Raw genomic sequence first — 18591 nt, forward strand, 5'->3', positions numbered from 1 at the left:
ATTATTATTATTATTTTATTTTTATTAGTTAATTAGTCAAGAAATGTTTTCCATTTTACATGAAAATCAGAGGTTGATGTATAGTTCACTAAAGACTTTAACTTAGCCACAGTTGCATATTATGCTACTTTATCTGTCCATTCAGTTACTTCTACGTGGTCTTCTGCTTTCCACTTTCTTGCATACTCCACTCTTGCTGCTGTCACCATATACTTAAACAATTCACCCCATATTTTTGGTATATTATCTGGGAAAACATTTAACAGCATACTTTTTGGATCTAACACAAGATTGATTGTCAATCTTCTTTGTATTTCATCATGTATCACTTTCCGATATTTTCTTGCTTTTTTACACGATGAAGAAATATGGTCAAATGTTGCATCTCTACTTTGGCATTTCCTGCTATATTTCTATGTCTGTTTGGCATTTCCAACTATATTTCTAAATGTTGCATTATCTTCCTGCCACTAAGACATGAGAATATTAACCCCTGTAACTGCTAGACCATTTCCCCACGATATGAAACACAGTGTAAATATACTTCATTAGTAGATAAAGTATCACTGAAGTGGTAGTACCTAGAATTTATTAAAGACATTCTTTAAAATGGGAAATGTGACCACCTACTGCTTTGGTCTACATTTAGATCTGTCGTAATGAGAAGGGATGGAAAAGTTGGTTCGATAAAGATGCTCCAGAGGAAGAAGTTATTCCTGATGGATATAATGACTCTTTAGATACTTGTCGTAAACTTTTGCTTATCAGGTGAGAAATGTTGTCTCTATATTTCCATTTTGCATTAAGTCATTTGTCTCCTTTTAAGAGTATTATATATTAATACTTATGCATGCTGCATATTTTTCCCATATCAATTTCTACCTAATGCTGAATCTGGGCCCCATATGGATCAATGCACCCACAGAATGGGGCCAGATTCAGATAGGGGGTATAGTCTTCTGAAGACCTGTGGGACACTTCCGGTTTGCAGAAAAATTAGAAAAGTGCAAAAATAGAGGTAGGGTTTAAATCCCTCCCAAGAGAGGAATGTTGTCTGTGATTGTACATTCCCCATGGGCTGAAAGAGGTCAGATGAGGGAGCAGATGAGGAAGACTTGCCACCATCCGAGCTGGGCAGACAGAGGGGGAGAAGGGGGAAGCCAGAGCTGCCATCACTGCTGTATGAACTTGATAGGCAAGGAAAATCAGGAGCTGCTATTGTGCAAGCCAGCAAGCTGGCCAGGCAAACAGCCAAGTGCAGAGGAATGAGAGCCCCCATTGCTGGCATTACAAATGGATGGTGAAGGATAGGTCATCTTCAGAGGCCCTGCTTTGGTTGCTCCCGCCATCTGAAACTAGACGGGGGGCCAACCTATGAAAGGGCCTTCTCAGTTGTGGCACCAAAAGTTTTGAACTTTTTTATTTTGCCTGGCATACCCCCAATAATGGTTACTGGCCTCCTTCTGGTGTTTTTTATGTGATTTATTTAATTATTTTATAATTTTAAATGCATTCTGAATTGCACAAATGGTTTAATTTTTTTAATGTTCACCACTGTGCATCCTCACTGGGTGGCAAGGTGGCATAAAAATGTTTAAATGGATAAATAAATTAATGGTGGGTTATAAACGAAGTAAATAAATAATGAATACAGTTGAAGGGGTCAGGTTAGTTGATGAGTGAGAAGGAGAGAAGGGAGCAGGGAAAGGGGTTCGGATATGAGGACTGCCAGGAGGAGGGAAAAGAAATAGTGTAGGGAGTAGGATACAGGGGGAAATGAGGTGCCCTTTGGAAATTCTTGCAAGTTCCCCTCTTGGAGACTGTTATGCAGTTTCCAAAGCACTGAAATTATTCAAGAGAAAGGAAAATGCCCCTTAATATGAAGTTCATTATATATTTTGTTTCTAGGTCTTGGTGTCCAGATCGCACACTTTCTCAAGCTAGGAAATACATCGCAGATTCATTGAGTGAGAAATATACAGAGCCAGTCATTTTAAATTTAGAAAAAACTTGGGAGGAAAGTGATAGACGAACACCGCTCATCTGCTTTTTATCAATGGGATCTGACCCAACTATCCAGATTGATGCCTTGGCCAGGAAACTTAAACTGGGTACAGTTAAATTAATCATAGAAAATTGCTTTGCTAGATCTTCCTTGTTATAATTCATTTGCTTCAGTTCTCTTCTCAAAAGGTTCATGTAGGTGGCATTTTCTTAGCCTTTATATGACGTTGACTACTGTGTTTGCATTACCTTTTTTGTCTTTAGTCTGTTATGAATTTAAATTACAAGATGATCAGCCGAGGGTCTCCTGACACAATAAATGAAATGTGAATTGTGTTGGGGATTTCCCCAACCTGATTTATATTTCATGTCTGACCAAGGGCTCAGCTTAAAAACAATGTGTGTGTGGGGGGGGGGGTAAGACTCTGGAGCATGGCTTAATGGCAGGAGGGGCTTCAGCCTTCCCTCCCTTCCATCCTGAACTACCTTTGCCAGAAAAGAATAACTGGGGGGTGGGTACATAAGAACATAAGGAAGGCCCTACTGGATCAGACCAAGGCCCATCAAGTCCAGCAGTCTGTTCACACAGTGGCCAACCAGGTGCCTCTAGGAAACCCACAAACAAGACGACTGCAGCAGCACCATCCTGCCTGTGTTACACAGCACCTCATATAATGGGCGTGCTCCTCTGATACTAGAGAGAATAGGTATGCAGCATGACTAGTATCCATTTTAACTAATAGCCATGAATACCCCTTTTCCTCCATGAATACGTCCACTCCCCTCTTAAAGCCTTCCAAGTTGGCAGCCATCATCACATCCTGGAGCAGGGAGTTCCACGATTTAACCATGTGTCGTGTGAAAAAATACTTCTGTTTGTCTGGCTGCCAGTGCCACATGTCTGCCCAGGAGATGTGGGCAGACAGGGGCACTGGCACCAGGATAAACCACCACCCCATGGCCATTTGTTTCTTGTGAAAGCAGTGGAGGGGGGAAGGCTGAAACAGCTCATGCCACTGTGCCATGCTCTGGAGCTAATTTGCCCCCCCAACACTATTTTTAAATTGAGTCCTGCATCGGACATGAAATGTGAGTCAGGTTGGGGAACCCACGTCCCAACTTACATTTTATGTGTATTGTAAGAAGATCTTAAGGATAAGTACTACCAAAAAAAAAAAAAAAAACCTCCTAACCGCAGGATTAGTTCAGCAATGATACACATAAGGGAGAGTGTGGAATCGGTTTCTTTGGAGGTATCAAGCAAAAAAGACCAGACATACCAGGATTATTTAGGAATATTCTACTGTGCCCTAAGGCAGTGGATTGGATGAACATAACTACCGAGGTTTCTGCAAGTAGTAATGTTCAATTCTAAACTTCATTAAAAGCCATGGAACATCATTCATAGCAAATCGGTCTGGGACTGAGGTACTCGTGCCTATGATTCAGACAGTCTGATGTTATTGATCCTTGATACTTCTTGAAGCAGCAAAAGAAGGACCACAAGTATCTAAAAAGTGTTGTAACAAAAGCAAAGCTGTTTGACTGTTATCTGCCTGGGATGCCCTCTCTGAGCCAGTTACTTTCAGTTTTCAGGCAACTGTACTCATGCATGGTTTCTGTGTGACTTGAAAGGACCCCAGGATGCTGTGTAAATGGAATTCAATTTCCCCCTTTACCTCACAACACAGCTCAAGTAACTTTGTGAAGCAGCGCTATCTCCTGTCAGGGCTGGGCTGGGAGGCAGTTTGCTATTGAAGAAACACCAGACAGCTACTACTATTACGCATCTTGGTTTGTCTATAAAATGTCAATTGCAGAGCTTGTGCAGCCTCGGTTTGCCTCAGAGCCCTGTGGGAAAGAAAGGGAAGGTTTAATTCTTCAACCTCCTCTCGGTTTCACTTTTTGAAAGTGGCTCCCTCTCTCTGCTGTGTGCATTTTAAAGAGAAATGTAAGTTGTTTTAAAGGGCACTGTCTTTTTCTTTAAAATTCTAATGGCAAGGCATAAGAACTAATTTCAAATCATGAAACCAAGTGGAGGTTGAAGGATTAAACCTCCTCTCCATCTCCTGGAGAGCCCCAGGCTAATGAAAAGCCCTTTCAGTGTTCAGTGGCATCCAGAGGACTGCCAATTCAGTGAAGCTGGTAGAGGGGTAGGGTTGCCAGGTATCCGCTGGTGGTGGGCAAACCCCCAGCAATTGACCCCTCTGCCCGCCGACCACCTGAGGGTTGGCGGGCAAACATGCATGCGCAGATGCATACAGCACATGTCACTTCCTGTTTAGAACCGCAAGTTCTGCCTCACGAGGGGCCTTATACCTCTTAGTTTGAGTGGTAAAGGGCCGCTTTAGAATCATAGAATCATAGAGTTGGAAGGGACCACCAGGGTCATCTAGTCCAACCCCCTGCACAATGCAGGACATTCACAACTACCTCTCCCCCCCCCACCCCCAGAAGATGGCCAAGATGCCCTCCCTCTCATCATCTGCCTAAGGTCACTGAATCAGCATTGCTGACAAATGGCCATCTAACCTCTTCTTAAAAACCTCCAGGGAAGGAGAGCTTACCACCTCCCGAGGAAGCCTGTTCCACTGAGGAACTGCTCTAACTGTTAGAAAATTCTTCCTAATGTCAAGACGGAAACTGTTTTGATTTAATTTCAACCTGTTGGTTCTGGTCCACTTTACCACTCAAACTAAGAGGTATAAGGTCCCTTGCGAGGCAGCACTTCTGGTTCTAAACCAGAAGTGACGTGTGTGCATCGGCGCACGCACATGCACGCACACCGCCAGATGCACTTACACGAAAAAGCCTCCCACCGGAGGAGAAAAGGGACCTGGCAACCCTATAGAGGGGGATCTCCTCCCACCTTCCTCCTACGGCAGCCTATTGAGCCCCACAACTTCTGCTCCTGGGGTTCAAGGAAATCTCAGGCACAATGGGGGGGTGGAGGTATGCAGTGGGAAGTGCCATGACGCTATCATAATGGCATCTTTAGATCCAGCCTGTTAAGAGTAAAATGCAGGTACATTTCATTACTGAGCAGAGAACAACACAACCAAGAATAAAATGGATGAAGTGGATACATTCAGTGAAATGTTACAAAGACATAACCCTGAAAAATCTGATAATAAAAAAACACAAAGTCTTATTTGTCAATGGTTAAATCAAAATCACAGAACTGAAAACCTGAATTAACAAAGAAAACTATCTTCATCCTTTTCAAAAGCTGAGGAAGCTGACGTTTCTGTTCTTACTACCATTATATCATTTCACTTGTTACAGAAAACAGAGCTATCTCTATGGGTCAGGGACAAGAAGTTCATGCACGCAAACTAATACAGATGTCGATGGTGCAGGTATGTGTATAATTTAGGAGACCTTTAAAACAATTTTTTTAAACAATTTTAAAAACATTCAGCCTTTAAAAAAAAATTCATTTTTTTTAAATCCTCATTTTTATCCTTGTAGTTGCAGACATTTCTCTTGGTTTTCATGTTTTGCATTCTTTATTTATTTAAACATTCATACCCTGCCTTTCTCCTTGGTTTAAGGCCACATTAAAATGTTCCGTAGTTAAACAAATGAAAGATGTATAACAATTTGACTAGATATGGTTGCCAAATCCAGGCTGGGAAATTCCTGGAGATTTGGGGGCGGTGACAGGAGATGCTGGGGTTTGGGAAGGAGAGGAAACTAGGAGGGTATAATGCCATAGAGTCCACCCTCCAAAGCAGCCTGGGGTTTCTTCAAGGGAACTGATCTCTGTAACCTGGAGATCAGTTGCAATCCTGGGAGATCTCCAGCCCCAACCTTGAAGTTGGCAAGTGTTAACTTGAAGTGTTAACTTACTCTCAGTTGTCGTTATTGAAGAATAGCTGTAGCTTTTGTACTAAAATCACCCCACCGAAGACGTGTATTTGTAAGTCCCACATATTTTAATAGACCTTATAAACATCTGTGACTGCTACCCTAATAGCCCATTCCTGAGCTGGCGGCGGCCCGGGATGGCGGGGAGGAGGTGCCGCCGCACCACCTCCTACGCCAGTGATGGCGAACCTTTTAGAGCCCAAGTGCCCAAACTGCAACCCAAAACCCACTTATTTATCGCAAAGTGCCAACACGGCAATTTAACCTGAATACGGTTGCTAACTCCAGGCCGGGAATTTCCTGGAGATCTGGGGGACAGCGGAGCTTGGGGAGGGATTTCAGCGGGGTCTAATGCCATAGAGTCCACCCTCCAAGCTGCCATTTTCTCCAGGGGAACTGATCTGTGTAGAGCGGCGGCCGGCTGTAATCCCGGGAGATTCCCAGGCCTCAACTGGAGGTTGGCAATTGTGTGTGTGTGTTAAGTGCCTATGAATCAAAGTCCTCCAAAAAGTCTTATCTTTGGCAATCGTACCAGCGGAGGAATCCCTGCAACGGCAGGAAAGCAAGGCAACGTTGCCGTGTTACCTCAGGATCGCCCACTTACTGCAGCCTCGGGGAAGTTGGCCAGGCCGCGCAAGCAGCAGCAGTTCTGGGTGAGAAGCGAGGGCGGAGGTTGCCCAGGCGGGACTCCTCCTCCGAGGGCAGGGCCGGGGGTGGTGCAGACAGCCGGAGCCAGTTCCAGTCTCGCCACCGCTCATGCCATGTGGGACAGATGCTGGTGGTGCAAAGCAGGAGCAGTGCGGCAGCTCCCACTCAAGGAGAGCCTGGACATGCCGCCAGCCATCCCGGCCGGTCCCAGCGCCTGGGGGGTGGTCGCAGCAAGGTCGCCCTGCACCGTAGAGAGGGAGAGAGAGGGAAGCTCACAGGTGCCCCGGCAGTGGCGAGAGGACCCGGGAGCTCAACTTTCTCCCCCCCATCCCTCCCCTCGTGGCTCCCAAAAGGAGGAGAGGAGAGAGGCTGCCCGGTGCAAGAGCCGGGGCTGTGGGCAGGGGTCACCACCATGAGGCGGCTCGGGGGATCCCTCCCGCCGCCTCTCCTGCTGCTGCTGCTGGGGCTGCTTTTCTGTGCTGGGGCGATGGTGTGCGTGCCCACAGAGAGGGCTCTGAGTGTCCCCTCTGGCACACGTGTCATAGGTTCGCCACCACTGTCCTAAGCCATTCCACGACCACCGAAAGACCAAAAATAAGCCTTTTAGAGGCTTATTTTGGTCAAACGGGGCCTTTTCACCCCACTGAGAAAAGCGAGGCTGTGCCAGCAAAAAGCTGGTGCAGCCTCGCTCCTCTCGCTGCAGGCGAACCTGGAGCAAATGGGGACAGGAGGCTTCCTAACAGCAGCTCCTCCCTCCCCCAGAACGCCCTGGGAACACCTCCCGGGACACTGGAACAGCCCCCGGGATGCTGGAGCGGGCCTTTACACCGGTGGGAAACTAATGGAAGACCCCACCGGCATCCTGGAGTGGCACTGCGGCGGCTGCGCCCAGCGTCTGGCCAGTGTTGGGGCCACTTACGGTGGCGTAACTAACCCGGACACCGGTGTGGAGGGCCCCAACACTGGTGCAGCACCTTCCTGGCTTCCTAACAGCTTTCACCCTTAAAGGTCAGGAATGCTCTGTAAGCATTGTTGCTTGAAACAGAAAGTAATTTTCACTGCACTCAATATGATCTACTTCCAAGAAATGTTACTTCCAAGACTGCTTCAGAGCATGGCTACTTTCTGCATTTCATCCTTCAACATGCAAATCTAAAAGAGAAGATACATTTGCTAACTCTGAGCAGCAACATTCTCTATTGGATTCTTTAGAAATAATGTATTATTTCAGGAAACCAAAGTTTGTAGAAAATGCCCTTCTACAATTTTTATAACAACCACAAGATGGCAATACTACTTTACTTACTCAGTGGAAGGAGACTTGCTGTTGTATTTCTATGCAAATCCATATTTATTCTTGACCAATTTTTTAAAAAGAAGTTAAGAAGCAATAAGAGAGGACTAGTACATTAAATTAGTATAACCTGCCCCAAATGGAATTTTCACATACATCTGTGGTTATTCAGTTACACTATCATGGAAGGCATACACATTGTTTGATCAATTTCAGGGTGGCTGGGTGCTGCTACAGAACTGCCATCTAGGTCTAGAGTTCATGGAAGAGCTTTTGGAAACAATGCTGACTGCCGATATTCCTGATGACAGCTTCCGCGTTTGGATAACCACTGAACCACACATTAAGTTTCCAATTACTTTGCTGCAGGTTAGATCTAGTATATTCGTGTGAATTTAGATAAAAGCAATGGGGAAACTTAGAAGTCAAAATATTACCTGCACTGAAAGGGAAGCGATTGAAAGACCTATGAACATTTTCCTCATATGAGAAACAGTAGAGTATGGTTTGTCTACTGAATGAGAGGATATTGAACTATTCCAGAGGAAAACAGACTTCCTATAGCAAGGTTCTTATGCTGTTAACTGCTTGCTGTTTTCTCTATTTGGCTGTGTTCTGCCCTGTCACTCTCCTGCTTTTTGCTCAGTGGCAGCTGATGGGTACCAACTTTTTCATGACAATTTAAGGCATCGCTGTCTTCAGATAGAGTCATTGATGTTAGATTTGTTGGTGTGAATTCAGTTGGGTGATGTCGCTTTCGATGCATAGGGAGCATGGAATAAATTTCTTCCAAGAATGAGGTGCTGCCTTGGTATGCACCTTAATTCTAGGCATGCAGAGCTAGGCTCTCTTATTTGGTGATGAAGGAAAGGCACACTGCATGTTCTAAGAGACATCACAAATTCAAGGATGCAGGCTTAGGTATGAAAAGGGATTCTTCCTGGAATGGAAGAAGCACGCTAAGGGAGAGTTTTGATGTTAGAAAGGGGGATACGCATACATTAGAAGGGGACAAGAGTAAATCGAAAGACTTTTTTTAAAAAAAGTTATTGATGATTATTAACTTCTTTAATTTGGGGTAACAAAAATTAGGAGGGGGGGAACTGACTTCTTTCAAATGTTATAAACAGCCCTATGAGAAAATGCTGAATGTGTGAGAAGGTGCAGAAAAGATCAGGGGGCTAGAGCAACTGCCCTATGAGGAGCAGTTAAAATGCTTAGGGCTGTTTAGCTTGGAAAGAAGGTGCTTAAGAGGAGACATGATGGAGGTCTATAAAATTATGCATGGTATGGATGGAGTGGACAGGGAGAAGCTTTTCTCCCTATCTCATAATACAAAAACGTGGGGTCATCTGCTGAAGCTGGAGGGTGAAAGATTCAAAACAGATAAAAGGAAGTATTTCTTCACACAACGCATAGTTAAATTGTGGAACTCCCTGTCCCAGGAGGTGGTGATGGCTGCCAACTTGGAAGGCTTTGAGAGGGGAGTGGACATGTTCATGGAGGATAGGGCTATCCATGGCTACTAGTCAAAATGAATACTAGTCATGATGCATACCTGTTCTCTCCAGGATCAGAGGAGCATTCCTATTATCGTAGGTGCTGTGGAACACAGGCAGGATGGTGCTGCTGCAGTTGTCTTGTTTGTGGGTTTCCTAGAGGCACCTGGTTGGCCACTGTGTGAACAGACTGCTGGACCTGATGGGCCTTGGTCTGATCCAGCAGGGCTTTTCTTATGTTCTTATGTGTGTTTAAATAAGTGTGCATCATCTTATAGCATCATGGCAACAATTACTTGATATGGTCAGAAAATTAAACATTGCACGTCAGAACAAACATACTGGCCTTTGATGTTCCTGTAACTGATACAATAGCATTTCATATACATAGACACAATGAACTCTGTTTTAGAAGCAGCATGCCTCTTTGGAGTCAAATCTAATATATGTATTTCCTTGATATGACAGACTTCAATAAAATTCACAAATGAGCCGCCACAGGGTGTCCGCGCAGGTCTGAAAAGAACATTTTCTGGTATTAACCAAGATTTGCTTGATATCAGCAACATGCCTATGTGGAAGCCCCTTCTTTACACTGTAGCTTTCCTGCACTCCACTGTTCAGGTATGGCATATATCTGTATAATGTGCATTTCACTGTTCATAAAATAGAATATATTCATTCAGATATATGAAGAATAACTCTAGTTGCTTACTGTGGCACACAAGCTTTGTATTTCCAGGGCTTACACTGAAGCCACAGTTCTGCTTCAAATGTTTCTGTACTTGGCCTAGTAGCATTTTGCTAGCATTGCTGATATGCTTCCCCCCCCCTTTTCTCTTTGGCCATTTTTGCATGGTAATTAGCAGTGTGTTCCAGGCTGAATTGCCCCGCAGATTTTTTTGAATTTTGCACGCTGAACCGTCATTCGACGCAGTCCTGCTTTGCATTACAAAAGAGCCCACTTAAAGCGACCTTTTGTGTTTGCTCCGCTGCTGCTGCGAAGAATAACCAGAGGGAACCATGCAAAACAACAGCAGCGTGTTAACTATGCACATGCTAATAGCTATGCAAATGAATGAAGGAGCAGGCGAGTGGGGGGTGGTGGAATTTATCCTTTTGCGTTAGGGCTGTGAATAGGCATTTCTAAAGTCACATTTTTAAAAAGAGCTTTGAACGAGCATCAAAATTGACCATGCATAAATGGCCTACCTCTTCTCATTGTTGAGAAACCACAGCAATTTATCAAACATAATAATAATTCTGGAAAAATAATAGTTTTTTCCTTGCGCTGTGGTTAAATAAGTTTGGATCTAAAGGACTTCTTATATGAGTTAAAGGCCCTTCTGCTCATTAAAGGGGGTGGGTCCTCCATTTCCACAGTTTCTGCCTCAGCTGCAGTCTCCCCCCCCCCCAATGCCACATCCCATTGCTTTCTTGAGGGGTCCCCCAATCCCCAGAAATAACTTTTTGGTTGCAGCCTGCTACAGGAAGGAGTGGGAAAGCCATGTTCTGGGGGGCAGAAATCCAGTTGCAGATCCTACCTGTAGTTTGGGTAGATGTTGTAATCCAGAAAATTAATAAACCAGAAAGAAAATAATATAGCTTGCCTGTCTCTCTGTTATGAATGGATGTTGCCAGTTAAAATGAATGGCCCATATGGCCATATTCTGCAGCTATACAAGATAACAATTAGGATGACAATTGTCTTATTATTTAGAGGTGTACTATTTGTTTAGAAAAGGTACTGATTCTGTTTCAGCATTTATAGGTTGTACACAGAATCTCTGAGTAGAGGGATGTTATTACCTCATGCCTTCCCTCTACACTTTAAATATGACCAATCATAATACATTCCTCTTTATCTGAAGGTAAATTGAAGTACATAAAAGAAAACTGATGAACATACCCTAAAAAGGGAGGAGATAAACAGATTGCTTGCCATTAAATTTGTTTGTATGCAATATTGTTTCTCCTAAAGCTGTAGTGGTATTGCCTTTACGTCCCAGTTAACACATGATTTAGCATTGGAAACAGCAAAAATGCAAATTGCTGCTCTGAAAGAAAAGTCTGAAGTTTTTTGCTATAACTCAGATGCAATTTTTGCTTTAATATCAGTTGTGTGCTCGTGAGCGAACAACCCATGCACTCTGTATTTCACCATGGATCACCTGTACATCAAATTCACAGTACAGACCAGTACAATTGCTAGTGTCTGAATGGGATATTGAATGGCCACACCCCACTATTTCTGGTTCTCAGGATGTGGTGTGTCCTGCCCCTGACCCTGGGGATCCTTCCATTTGCTTCCATTTGTGTTAGAGCTTCACAAGGTACAGACGCAAAACAGTATATAATTACTTCATGCCAAGAAACACTTGTCCCTCTTCCATCAGTGTCATGGCAAGTAGTTTTAATTGGAAACATTCATAATAGAAAGGGCTCAATAACATAGCATAATTAGTTTAAACCACTTTAATAAACAAGGACATCAAAAGAAATCACTCTACTTGTTTTGTATTGTCTTTTTGAAGGAAAGGCGCAAATTTGGTCCTTTGGGCTGGAATATTCCCTATGAATTCAACTCAGCAGACTTCACAGCAAGTGTTCAATTTATACAGAATCACTTGGATGAATGTGACATTAAGAAAGTTAGTAACTGTATCCTATATTGTTCCCTAAGTGCATTATTATGACAGTTAATTAATTTCTAACATCTGCAGTGTATATCTAATAAAGAAATAATTCAGTTAAACAGTTTCTGCCTGTTGGCCAGCTGTTTGATTGCCAATATTAACCATCATTATCTCATATTTAATCAACTGTGCATTTATATTTTCCCAGGCACAGCTATGTGCAGTTTAAGATACAGAGAATGACCCACTCCCCAGTTGATACAGCTGTAGGTACAGAGGAGAATCAGCGTAGAATTCAATGGAGACTCTTTTCCTCCCTTCTCCTCCCTCTCTGGATCTTGACTGGATGTGCAATTCAGTTTGCTAAGCATTACTTTCAGCAGGAAGCCTGAGTGTAGCGTCCATACATGCGCTCAGCTGTCCCTCTTTTCCCTGATCCTTGCACTCAAGGTGCTCATGACATAAGTTGCTAGCAGGCCAGGATTTTAGGAGAAGAGGGATAGCTAGATGCATCTATGAGAAGCTTCCATGGTCTTTGTATTGAAGGTGATGGTCCTTGTTCTGTAGTTTGCACATGATATCATCGGTATAGAGCACAGTTGAAGTTGGGAAGGGAGAAAAAAAGAGCTCATTGACTCCTACATCGATCCTTTCTTGTGTGTACAGCTGCACCCACACAAGGCAATGGATTGTACCTGTAGTTATTGTTTAAAGAAGAGGGAAACTGCAGTTTGCACTTTGGGGTTGCCAACATGTTTTGGGCACACTGCATAGTTTTGAATAGGATTCTGAATATACATGTTTCTGACAATTTTTTTTAATTGACCATTTTTCCACTAGGGAATATCTTGGAGTACCGTCCGATACATGATTGGAGAGGTGCAGTATGGAGGCAGGGTCACAGATGACTATGATAAGCGTCTCCTTAATTGCTTTGCAAGAGTAAGAAAATGTGATCGAACTGGGTTTGTTTGTTTGTTTTTAGTAAGAAAACAAGTTTCAAATGAAAAATGATAAATCTTCAGTTGGAGTAGTCTGTATAATACTGTCAAAAATTTAGTGTTGTATCTCGTGGAGCATTTCTGCTCACAGAAGAGCTCTTTCGTAGGCAGGAACACAAGAAAGTTATCACAAGTAGCCCTTGTGCTTTCAACTTGACTGTATCCAGTCTTGCATTTCCACTTGCACAAGAAATAGCTTAATGTATATTTTAGCCAGTCCCAGCCCCCAATTATGACTTTATTTGATCAGATAATATGTCACAGATAATATGTAATGACTGATTGAAAATCAGTGATTGGTCTTACTGTAGCTTTGGTCCAAATCTTGCACAAATGGAAACATTAAGTAAACCTTCTCTTCAGCTATCTTATGGCAAGATCCAGAGATACTCTTCAGGACATGCAAAGCAAGAAACAAATCACCTCTGAAATAAGATCTCTCTTATTTATATGTTTGACTATTTCCTAAAATGAATATATACACGTTTTTGGCTTATGTGTAGGATGCATTTTGTCAATACAAATCTTTCCTTTCTTGTCTTAGTAAGGTTTCAGCTCCCTAGCCCACATTGTTTTAGCATGTCCACAAAATAATACTGCTTGAAATAAATACATCACTCCCTGGATAAAACAGCTAAAGACACTTTCTGAGAAGTGGATACTGTGTTATCTGCTGTCAAGTAGATTGGTCAATTGTGTGAGAGATGTGCCAACTTTTCTCTTTATAGTGTCAAGGAAAAATTAAATTTCATTGCCCCCTTTCTAAAGTGTGAAACGGTAGATGAATAGCTAATGGCTGTTAAATCTACAGAAAGGTTTCAGCTCCTTGAATGATGAGGAATGGATCATTGATTTTTGTGATGTTGGTATACATTGAAGGAAGGGCTTGTTCTCTTCCCACACGTTCTGGCTGCTTCCCCCCATCCTCTTTGTGGACACCATCCTCCCAAGAATCGAGTGGCTCCTTGCCACTGTACCATCTTTATTATCATCTATACCATCTTTATTAAAGTAATCAAGATTGTTACCAAAAGTGTTATTACTTTGTCTTTACTTTGTGTAGGTCTGGTTCAGTGAAAAAATGTTTGAGAACACATTCTGTTTTTACACTGGATACAAAATTCCAGTATGTAAAACTCTGGATCAATATCATGAGTATATTTCAACGCTTCCTAGCATGGATAGTCCAGAAGTCTTTGGTCTTCATCCAAATGCAGATATAACGTGAGTGGGTCTAATTCTGTAGCAGATATTAAATTATTCAGTTTTTTTAGTTATACAATATATGCTTTAAATAACAGTATACATATTCTTAGAAATGTCCAATATTTGTATAAATCCAATCATTCAAGAAAGCCTTTCTGTACTTTTTTAAAGTAAACTTATAGCATGAAATATATACACTTAAGACAAGCTTTCTGAAATAATCTGTTTCTGAAGCACATTTTAGTTCCACACAAACAGTTTAGTTGACATTTTTTTTTTACAAAGTTAACTTTGATTAAACATTACAAAAAATGATGTAATTTTGTCAGGTAGTTTTTGATGTTTGATGATGGAATTTGAAACTTACCTGATAACCAGTTTCTTTTTAAGTGTTACCTTTCACTGAATCACTTTACCCTTAAGTAAATAGCAGGTTGTTTATTATTTTCTGCTTCAAACATCATAACATCTGTTACAGGATATAATCAGTCAACATTAAATTTTACTTGTTTTTTGTAGTTCCTACAATTCCATTATGAATTATAATTTGCAAGGTGTTCATGCTTAACACTTCTAGGGTTGTAAAAGTTGGTCAAATGATTTGTTTAACAAGTTCTATACACTTGATTCTCAAATGTGCTATTGATACAATGGCCCAGGGGATTCAAAAAGTTTTACTGTGAACAGAAGTTTTATATATTTCCTCATCTTCCAATCTGATGGGCAGAGTAAGGACTATTTTTTGCATTATTTTTGAAAGACACAAGCACAGCCTCAAGTTCCTCTCCTATTATAGTGTTGTATTACAGCGTTGACATTTTGTATTATATTGTAACATTTATTATGGTTTTGACATTTTGTCATTGTTCAGGCATGCCTGCCTTTTGCAATTACACCCATGTCTTTCGGAAGTAATGTGAGGAGAAGCCCTAAGATGTAAAAGTGTTAAGGAACATAGAGTTTGCCAATGTCATTGTTCTCATGAATGCCTAGTTTGCAGGACTTGTAGAAGTATAGTGATGTGGAGGTTATGCTCATATATGATGCCTCACAATAAATCATTTGGAATGCTAGGAAATGTTCTGTGCATCAGAATTATGTATGCATTGACTAATAGTATGGGATCATTTCCCACAATACTTATTTTAAGTAGGCTACTCACAGAACAGCAGCAGTAAGTTGTTTTCCTTCCACACCTTGTTCTTTACCTGATTCAAGTTGTCTAGGCTTTGACATTTAAATCCAAAAATTGTTAGTGGATATCCCTTAAAAAAATCATTTGGAGCATTTATATGTCTCTGATCTTCCAAAGTGATGTTTACTTTACATACAGTGCACAATACAACCTTTTACCTGCAGACATTGTGCCTGGGAATAATTGCTATGTGAATCTACATTGGGCAGCACAAGTCAACAGTTGGATGAAAAACTGGAGAATTAATGTGTTTCCTGAAACATCTCCTCAAGAGGATCTTTGGCATTCCAGAATACACATCAGCATACATTAACATGAACTCTAACTATGCATCTTTGGAGTATAATCTTTTGAGAGTCAAAGCTCCCTTTGTCAGGAATGGAGATCCCAGAGTTCTTATATCCCTGTCAGAAGATGGGGAGGGGGGTGTTGCAGAGAAAGGAGACAGGATGAGAGGGTCAATTCTGTGGTGACATGGAGGCCTTTTTTCACTGTCTGCATCTACAGGAGTACTTTGATCGAGCCTCAGAACAGAACATAGATGGACAGACAGCATCTTCATGACATAATAATTAACAATGTGCTGCTGAACAGCTGCCATCTATCCAACCCACCAATGGGTAACACATTAGCTACCAATTGCCACCCACCCAACGCTACAGGAAAAAGGACTCTACATGGACCACCCCCCCGATGGCTGCAATGCCACACTAGATCTCTACACAGAATGTTTTCACTGATGAGTGCAAACTGAAATGATCAAGAAACATCATATCTCGCAACACAACTTCACCCACACCAAAAGAAATGCAATATACAACCTCAGAAACAATCCAGAAATAATGATTAAAGAAGCTAACAAAGGAGAGGCAGTTTTCATCATAGACAAATCAGACTACATTCAGGAAGCCAAAAGACAACTCTCCACTGCCATTTTCTACAAACGACTATCCTCAGACCCCACTCAGGAATACCAAAAAGAACTAAACAGGATTATTAAGGAATTACCCACACACATATAGGAACAGATCTATATGGGCATGCCACAAATACCTCTACCGGGCACTTTATGTGTTCTGCCCAAAATACATAAGCCTGACAACCCAGGACATCCTATTGTCTTAGGTATTGGCACCATCCCTGTAGGAGTGTCTGGATACATGGCCTGCGTTCTCAGACCCTATGCCATCAATGTCCCCAGTTATGTACGCAATACCACAAATTTCCTGAGAAAAATTAATCTGTTAACAATTTTCCTGGTAATACTATTTTGGCCATCATGGATGTTGAGTCTCTATATACTAACATCCCCCACAAAATGGACTACAAGCCATCAGGAACACCATCTCTGACAACACCCCAGCTGATCTTGCTACCAAGCTCTGCCAGTTAGTCCTCACCTGCTTCAAATGTATTAATTATTTATTCCTTCAGATCAATGGCATCACAATACGCCACCATTTTCATGGCTTATCTAGAGCAACACCTCTTCAGCTCCCATCCATTAACACCCCTTGAACTTGAAATTTATTGATCACATTTTTATCATCTCGACTCATGGGGGGAAAGCACTGGCGAAATTTTTACCAAGTCTTCAGCAACTTCCACCCCACACCAACCTGGCCATGAATCAACCCACACCAGAAGTACATTTTCTAGACAGCACTGTACAAACACGTAATGGACACATAAAAACCATCTTATACTGGAAACCTACTGTCAAACATATCTACACACCTCCAGTCACCATCCTAAACATGCTAAACAATCCATTATCTAAAACTTCATCTGTTCAGACCCTTCTGACAGAGATTCTCACTTGGGGGATCTACAACAGATATTTTTGGAATTATAATACCCACCGGAAATAACAAGAAAACACATCAACAAAGCCAGAGTGATACCAAGGGATAACCTGCTATGAGACAGCCCAAATGAAACAACAACAAAACACCACTGGCAGTCACATACAGCTCTTAGCTCAAAACAGTTCAATGTACCATTAATGACTATGCTGGACAATAATACCCCTCTTTCACAGGCATTGGGAGGTAAACCTTTTATTGCCAACAGGCAGCCTCCTAACCTTAAACAACTTCTCACCCACAATAATACACTTTTTAACATGGACATGGAATCTGATACCAGAGCCTGCAATAAACCAACATGCCAACTCTGTCCCCATATTCACTCTGACAACACAAATCACCAGACCTAACAACCGTAGCCATACCATTTCAGGTTCATTTACTTGTTTATCTTCCAATGTTATATATGCTATCAAGTGTGAGTAATGCCCTTCTGCTCTCTACATTGAACAGTCAATACAAAAGAATAAATACGCATAAATCTGACGTCAAAAATCACAACACTCAAAAACCAGTGGGAGAATATTCTTCCAGAATATTCCATTGCTGACCTAAGAGTGGCACTCTTCAGACAGAGAAGCTTCAAGAGGAGAGTACAACATGAGATTGCTGGATTTGAGTTCATTCACAAATTCAGAACAATGGACTCCCCCAGGGTTGAATAAGGACATAGGATTCTTATTTCACTACAGATGCTAATTTTCTGCCCCAAGTATTTCTCCCCATCTCTAATCAAGCTGATTACATTTTGCATTGTAACTTTGCATCCTGGCTCCTTTCTTTGCAACATCCTTCCCACTTTCTGACTGGGATACAAGGACTTAGGGATCTCCATTCCTACTTGTAGCTGATGAAGGGAGCTTTGACTCTTGAAAGCTCATACCCCAAAATCTTGTTGGTCTTTAAGGTGCTATTGGACTCGAATCTAGCTCTTCTACTGCAGACCAACCTGGCTACCCTCTGCACCTGTATAACTATACATTAAAACTCATTGCCCCTCTTGTAATAAAAAGAGAAATTTGAAGCATATCTTCCCTGCTTTCCTCCTCCCACAGTAACCCCCTCCATATTCTGTGCTGAGGGTTGAAGAACTCTCAAAAACAAAAATGCTCCATGATATGGGGGCTACAGTCAGGAGGGGGAATTGGATGCAATAACCCTGTTACACTGAGGAGACTGCTGTGGGTAAGGGAAGGAGGATATTGGCTTATGTGATCTCATTATGCTTGCATGAGTCTAGTCAACCTGTTGTACAAGTTGTGTTAGAGAATAGGGCATTTTCCTTTATGGATAGTCTTCCCTGACAGGAAATGTTATCTCCCTGGAAATGGAGGCTCCTTAAATGTGATGAGTCGAAACAAAAAAGCTAC

The 18591-nt window shown here is 42.0% G+C and overlaps 1 protein-coding gene across 1 annotated transcript in view; it reads left to right on the forward strand.

Annotated features, from left to right (window-relative positions):
* Positions 1–18591, forward strand: part of DNAH8 (dynein axonemal heavy chain 8) — a 158727-nt gene that overhangs the window by 129457 nt on the left and 10679 nt on the right. The window contains exons 77-84 of the mRNA XM_056853358.1: positions 650–768; positions 1909–2111; positions 5290–5363; positions 8033–8185; positions 9784–9939; positions 11850–11966; positions 12792–12893; positions 14016–14176. Of these exons, the coding sequence (XP_056709336.1) occupies positions 650–768; positions 1909–2111; positions 5290–5363; positions 8033–8185; positions 9784–9939; positions 11850–11966; positions 12792–12893; positions 14016–14176 (1085 nt within the window). The remainder of the gene's footprint in view (positions 1–649; positions 769–1908; positions 2112–5289; positions 5364–8032; positions 8186–9783; positions 9940–11849; positions 11967–12791; positions 12894–14015; positions 14177–18591) is intronic.

The sequence above is a fragment of the Euleptes europaea genome, chromosome 7, assembly GCF_029931775.1.
Source record: "Euleptes europaea isolate rEulEur1 chromosome 7, rEulEur1.hap1, whole genome shotgun sequence".
NCBI classification, from domain to species: domain Eukaryota; kingdom Metazoa; phylum Chordata; class Lepidosauria; order Squamata; family Sphaerodactylidae; genus Euleptes; species Euleptes europaea.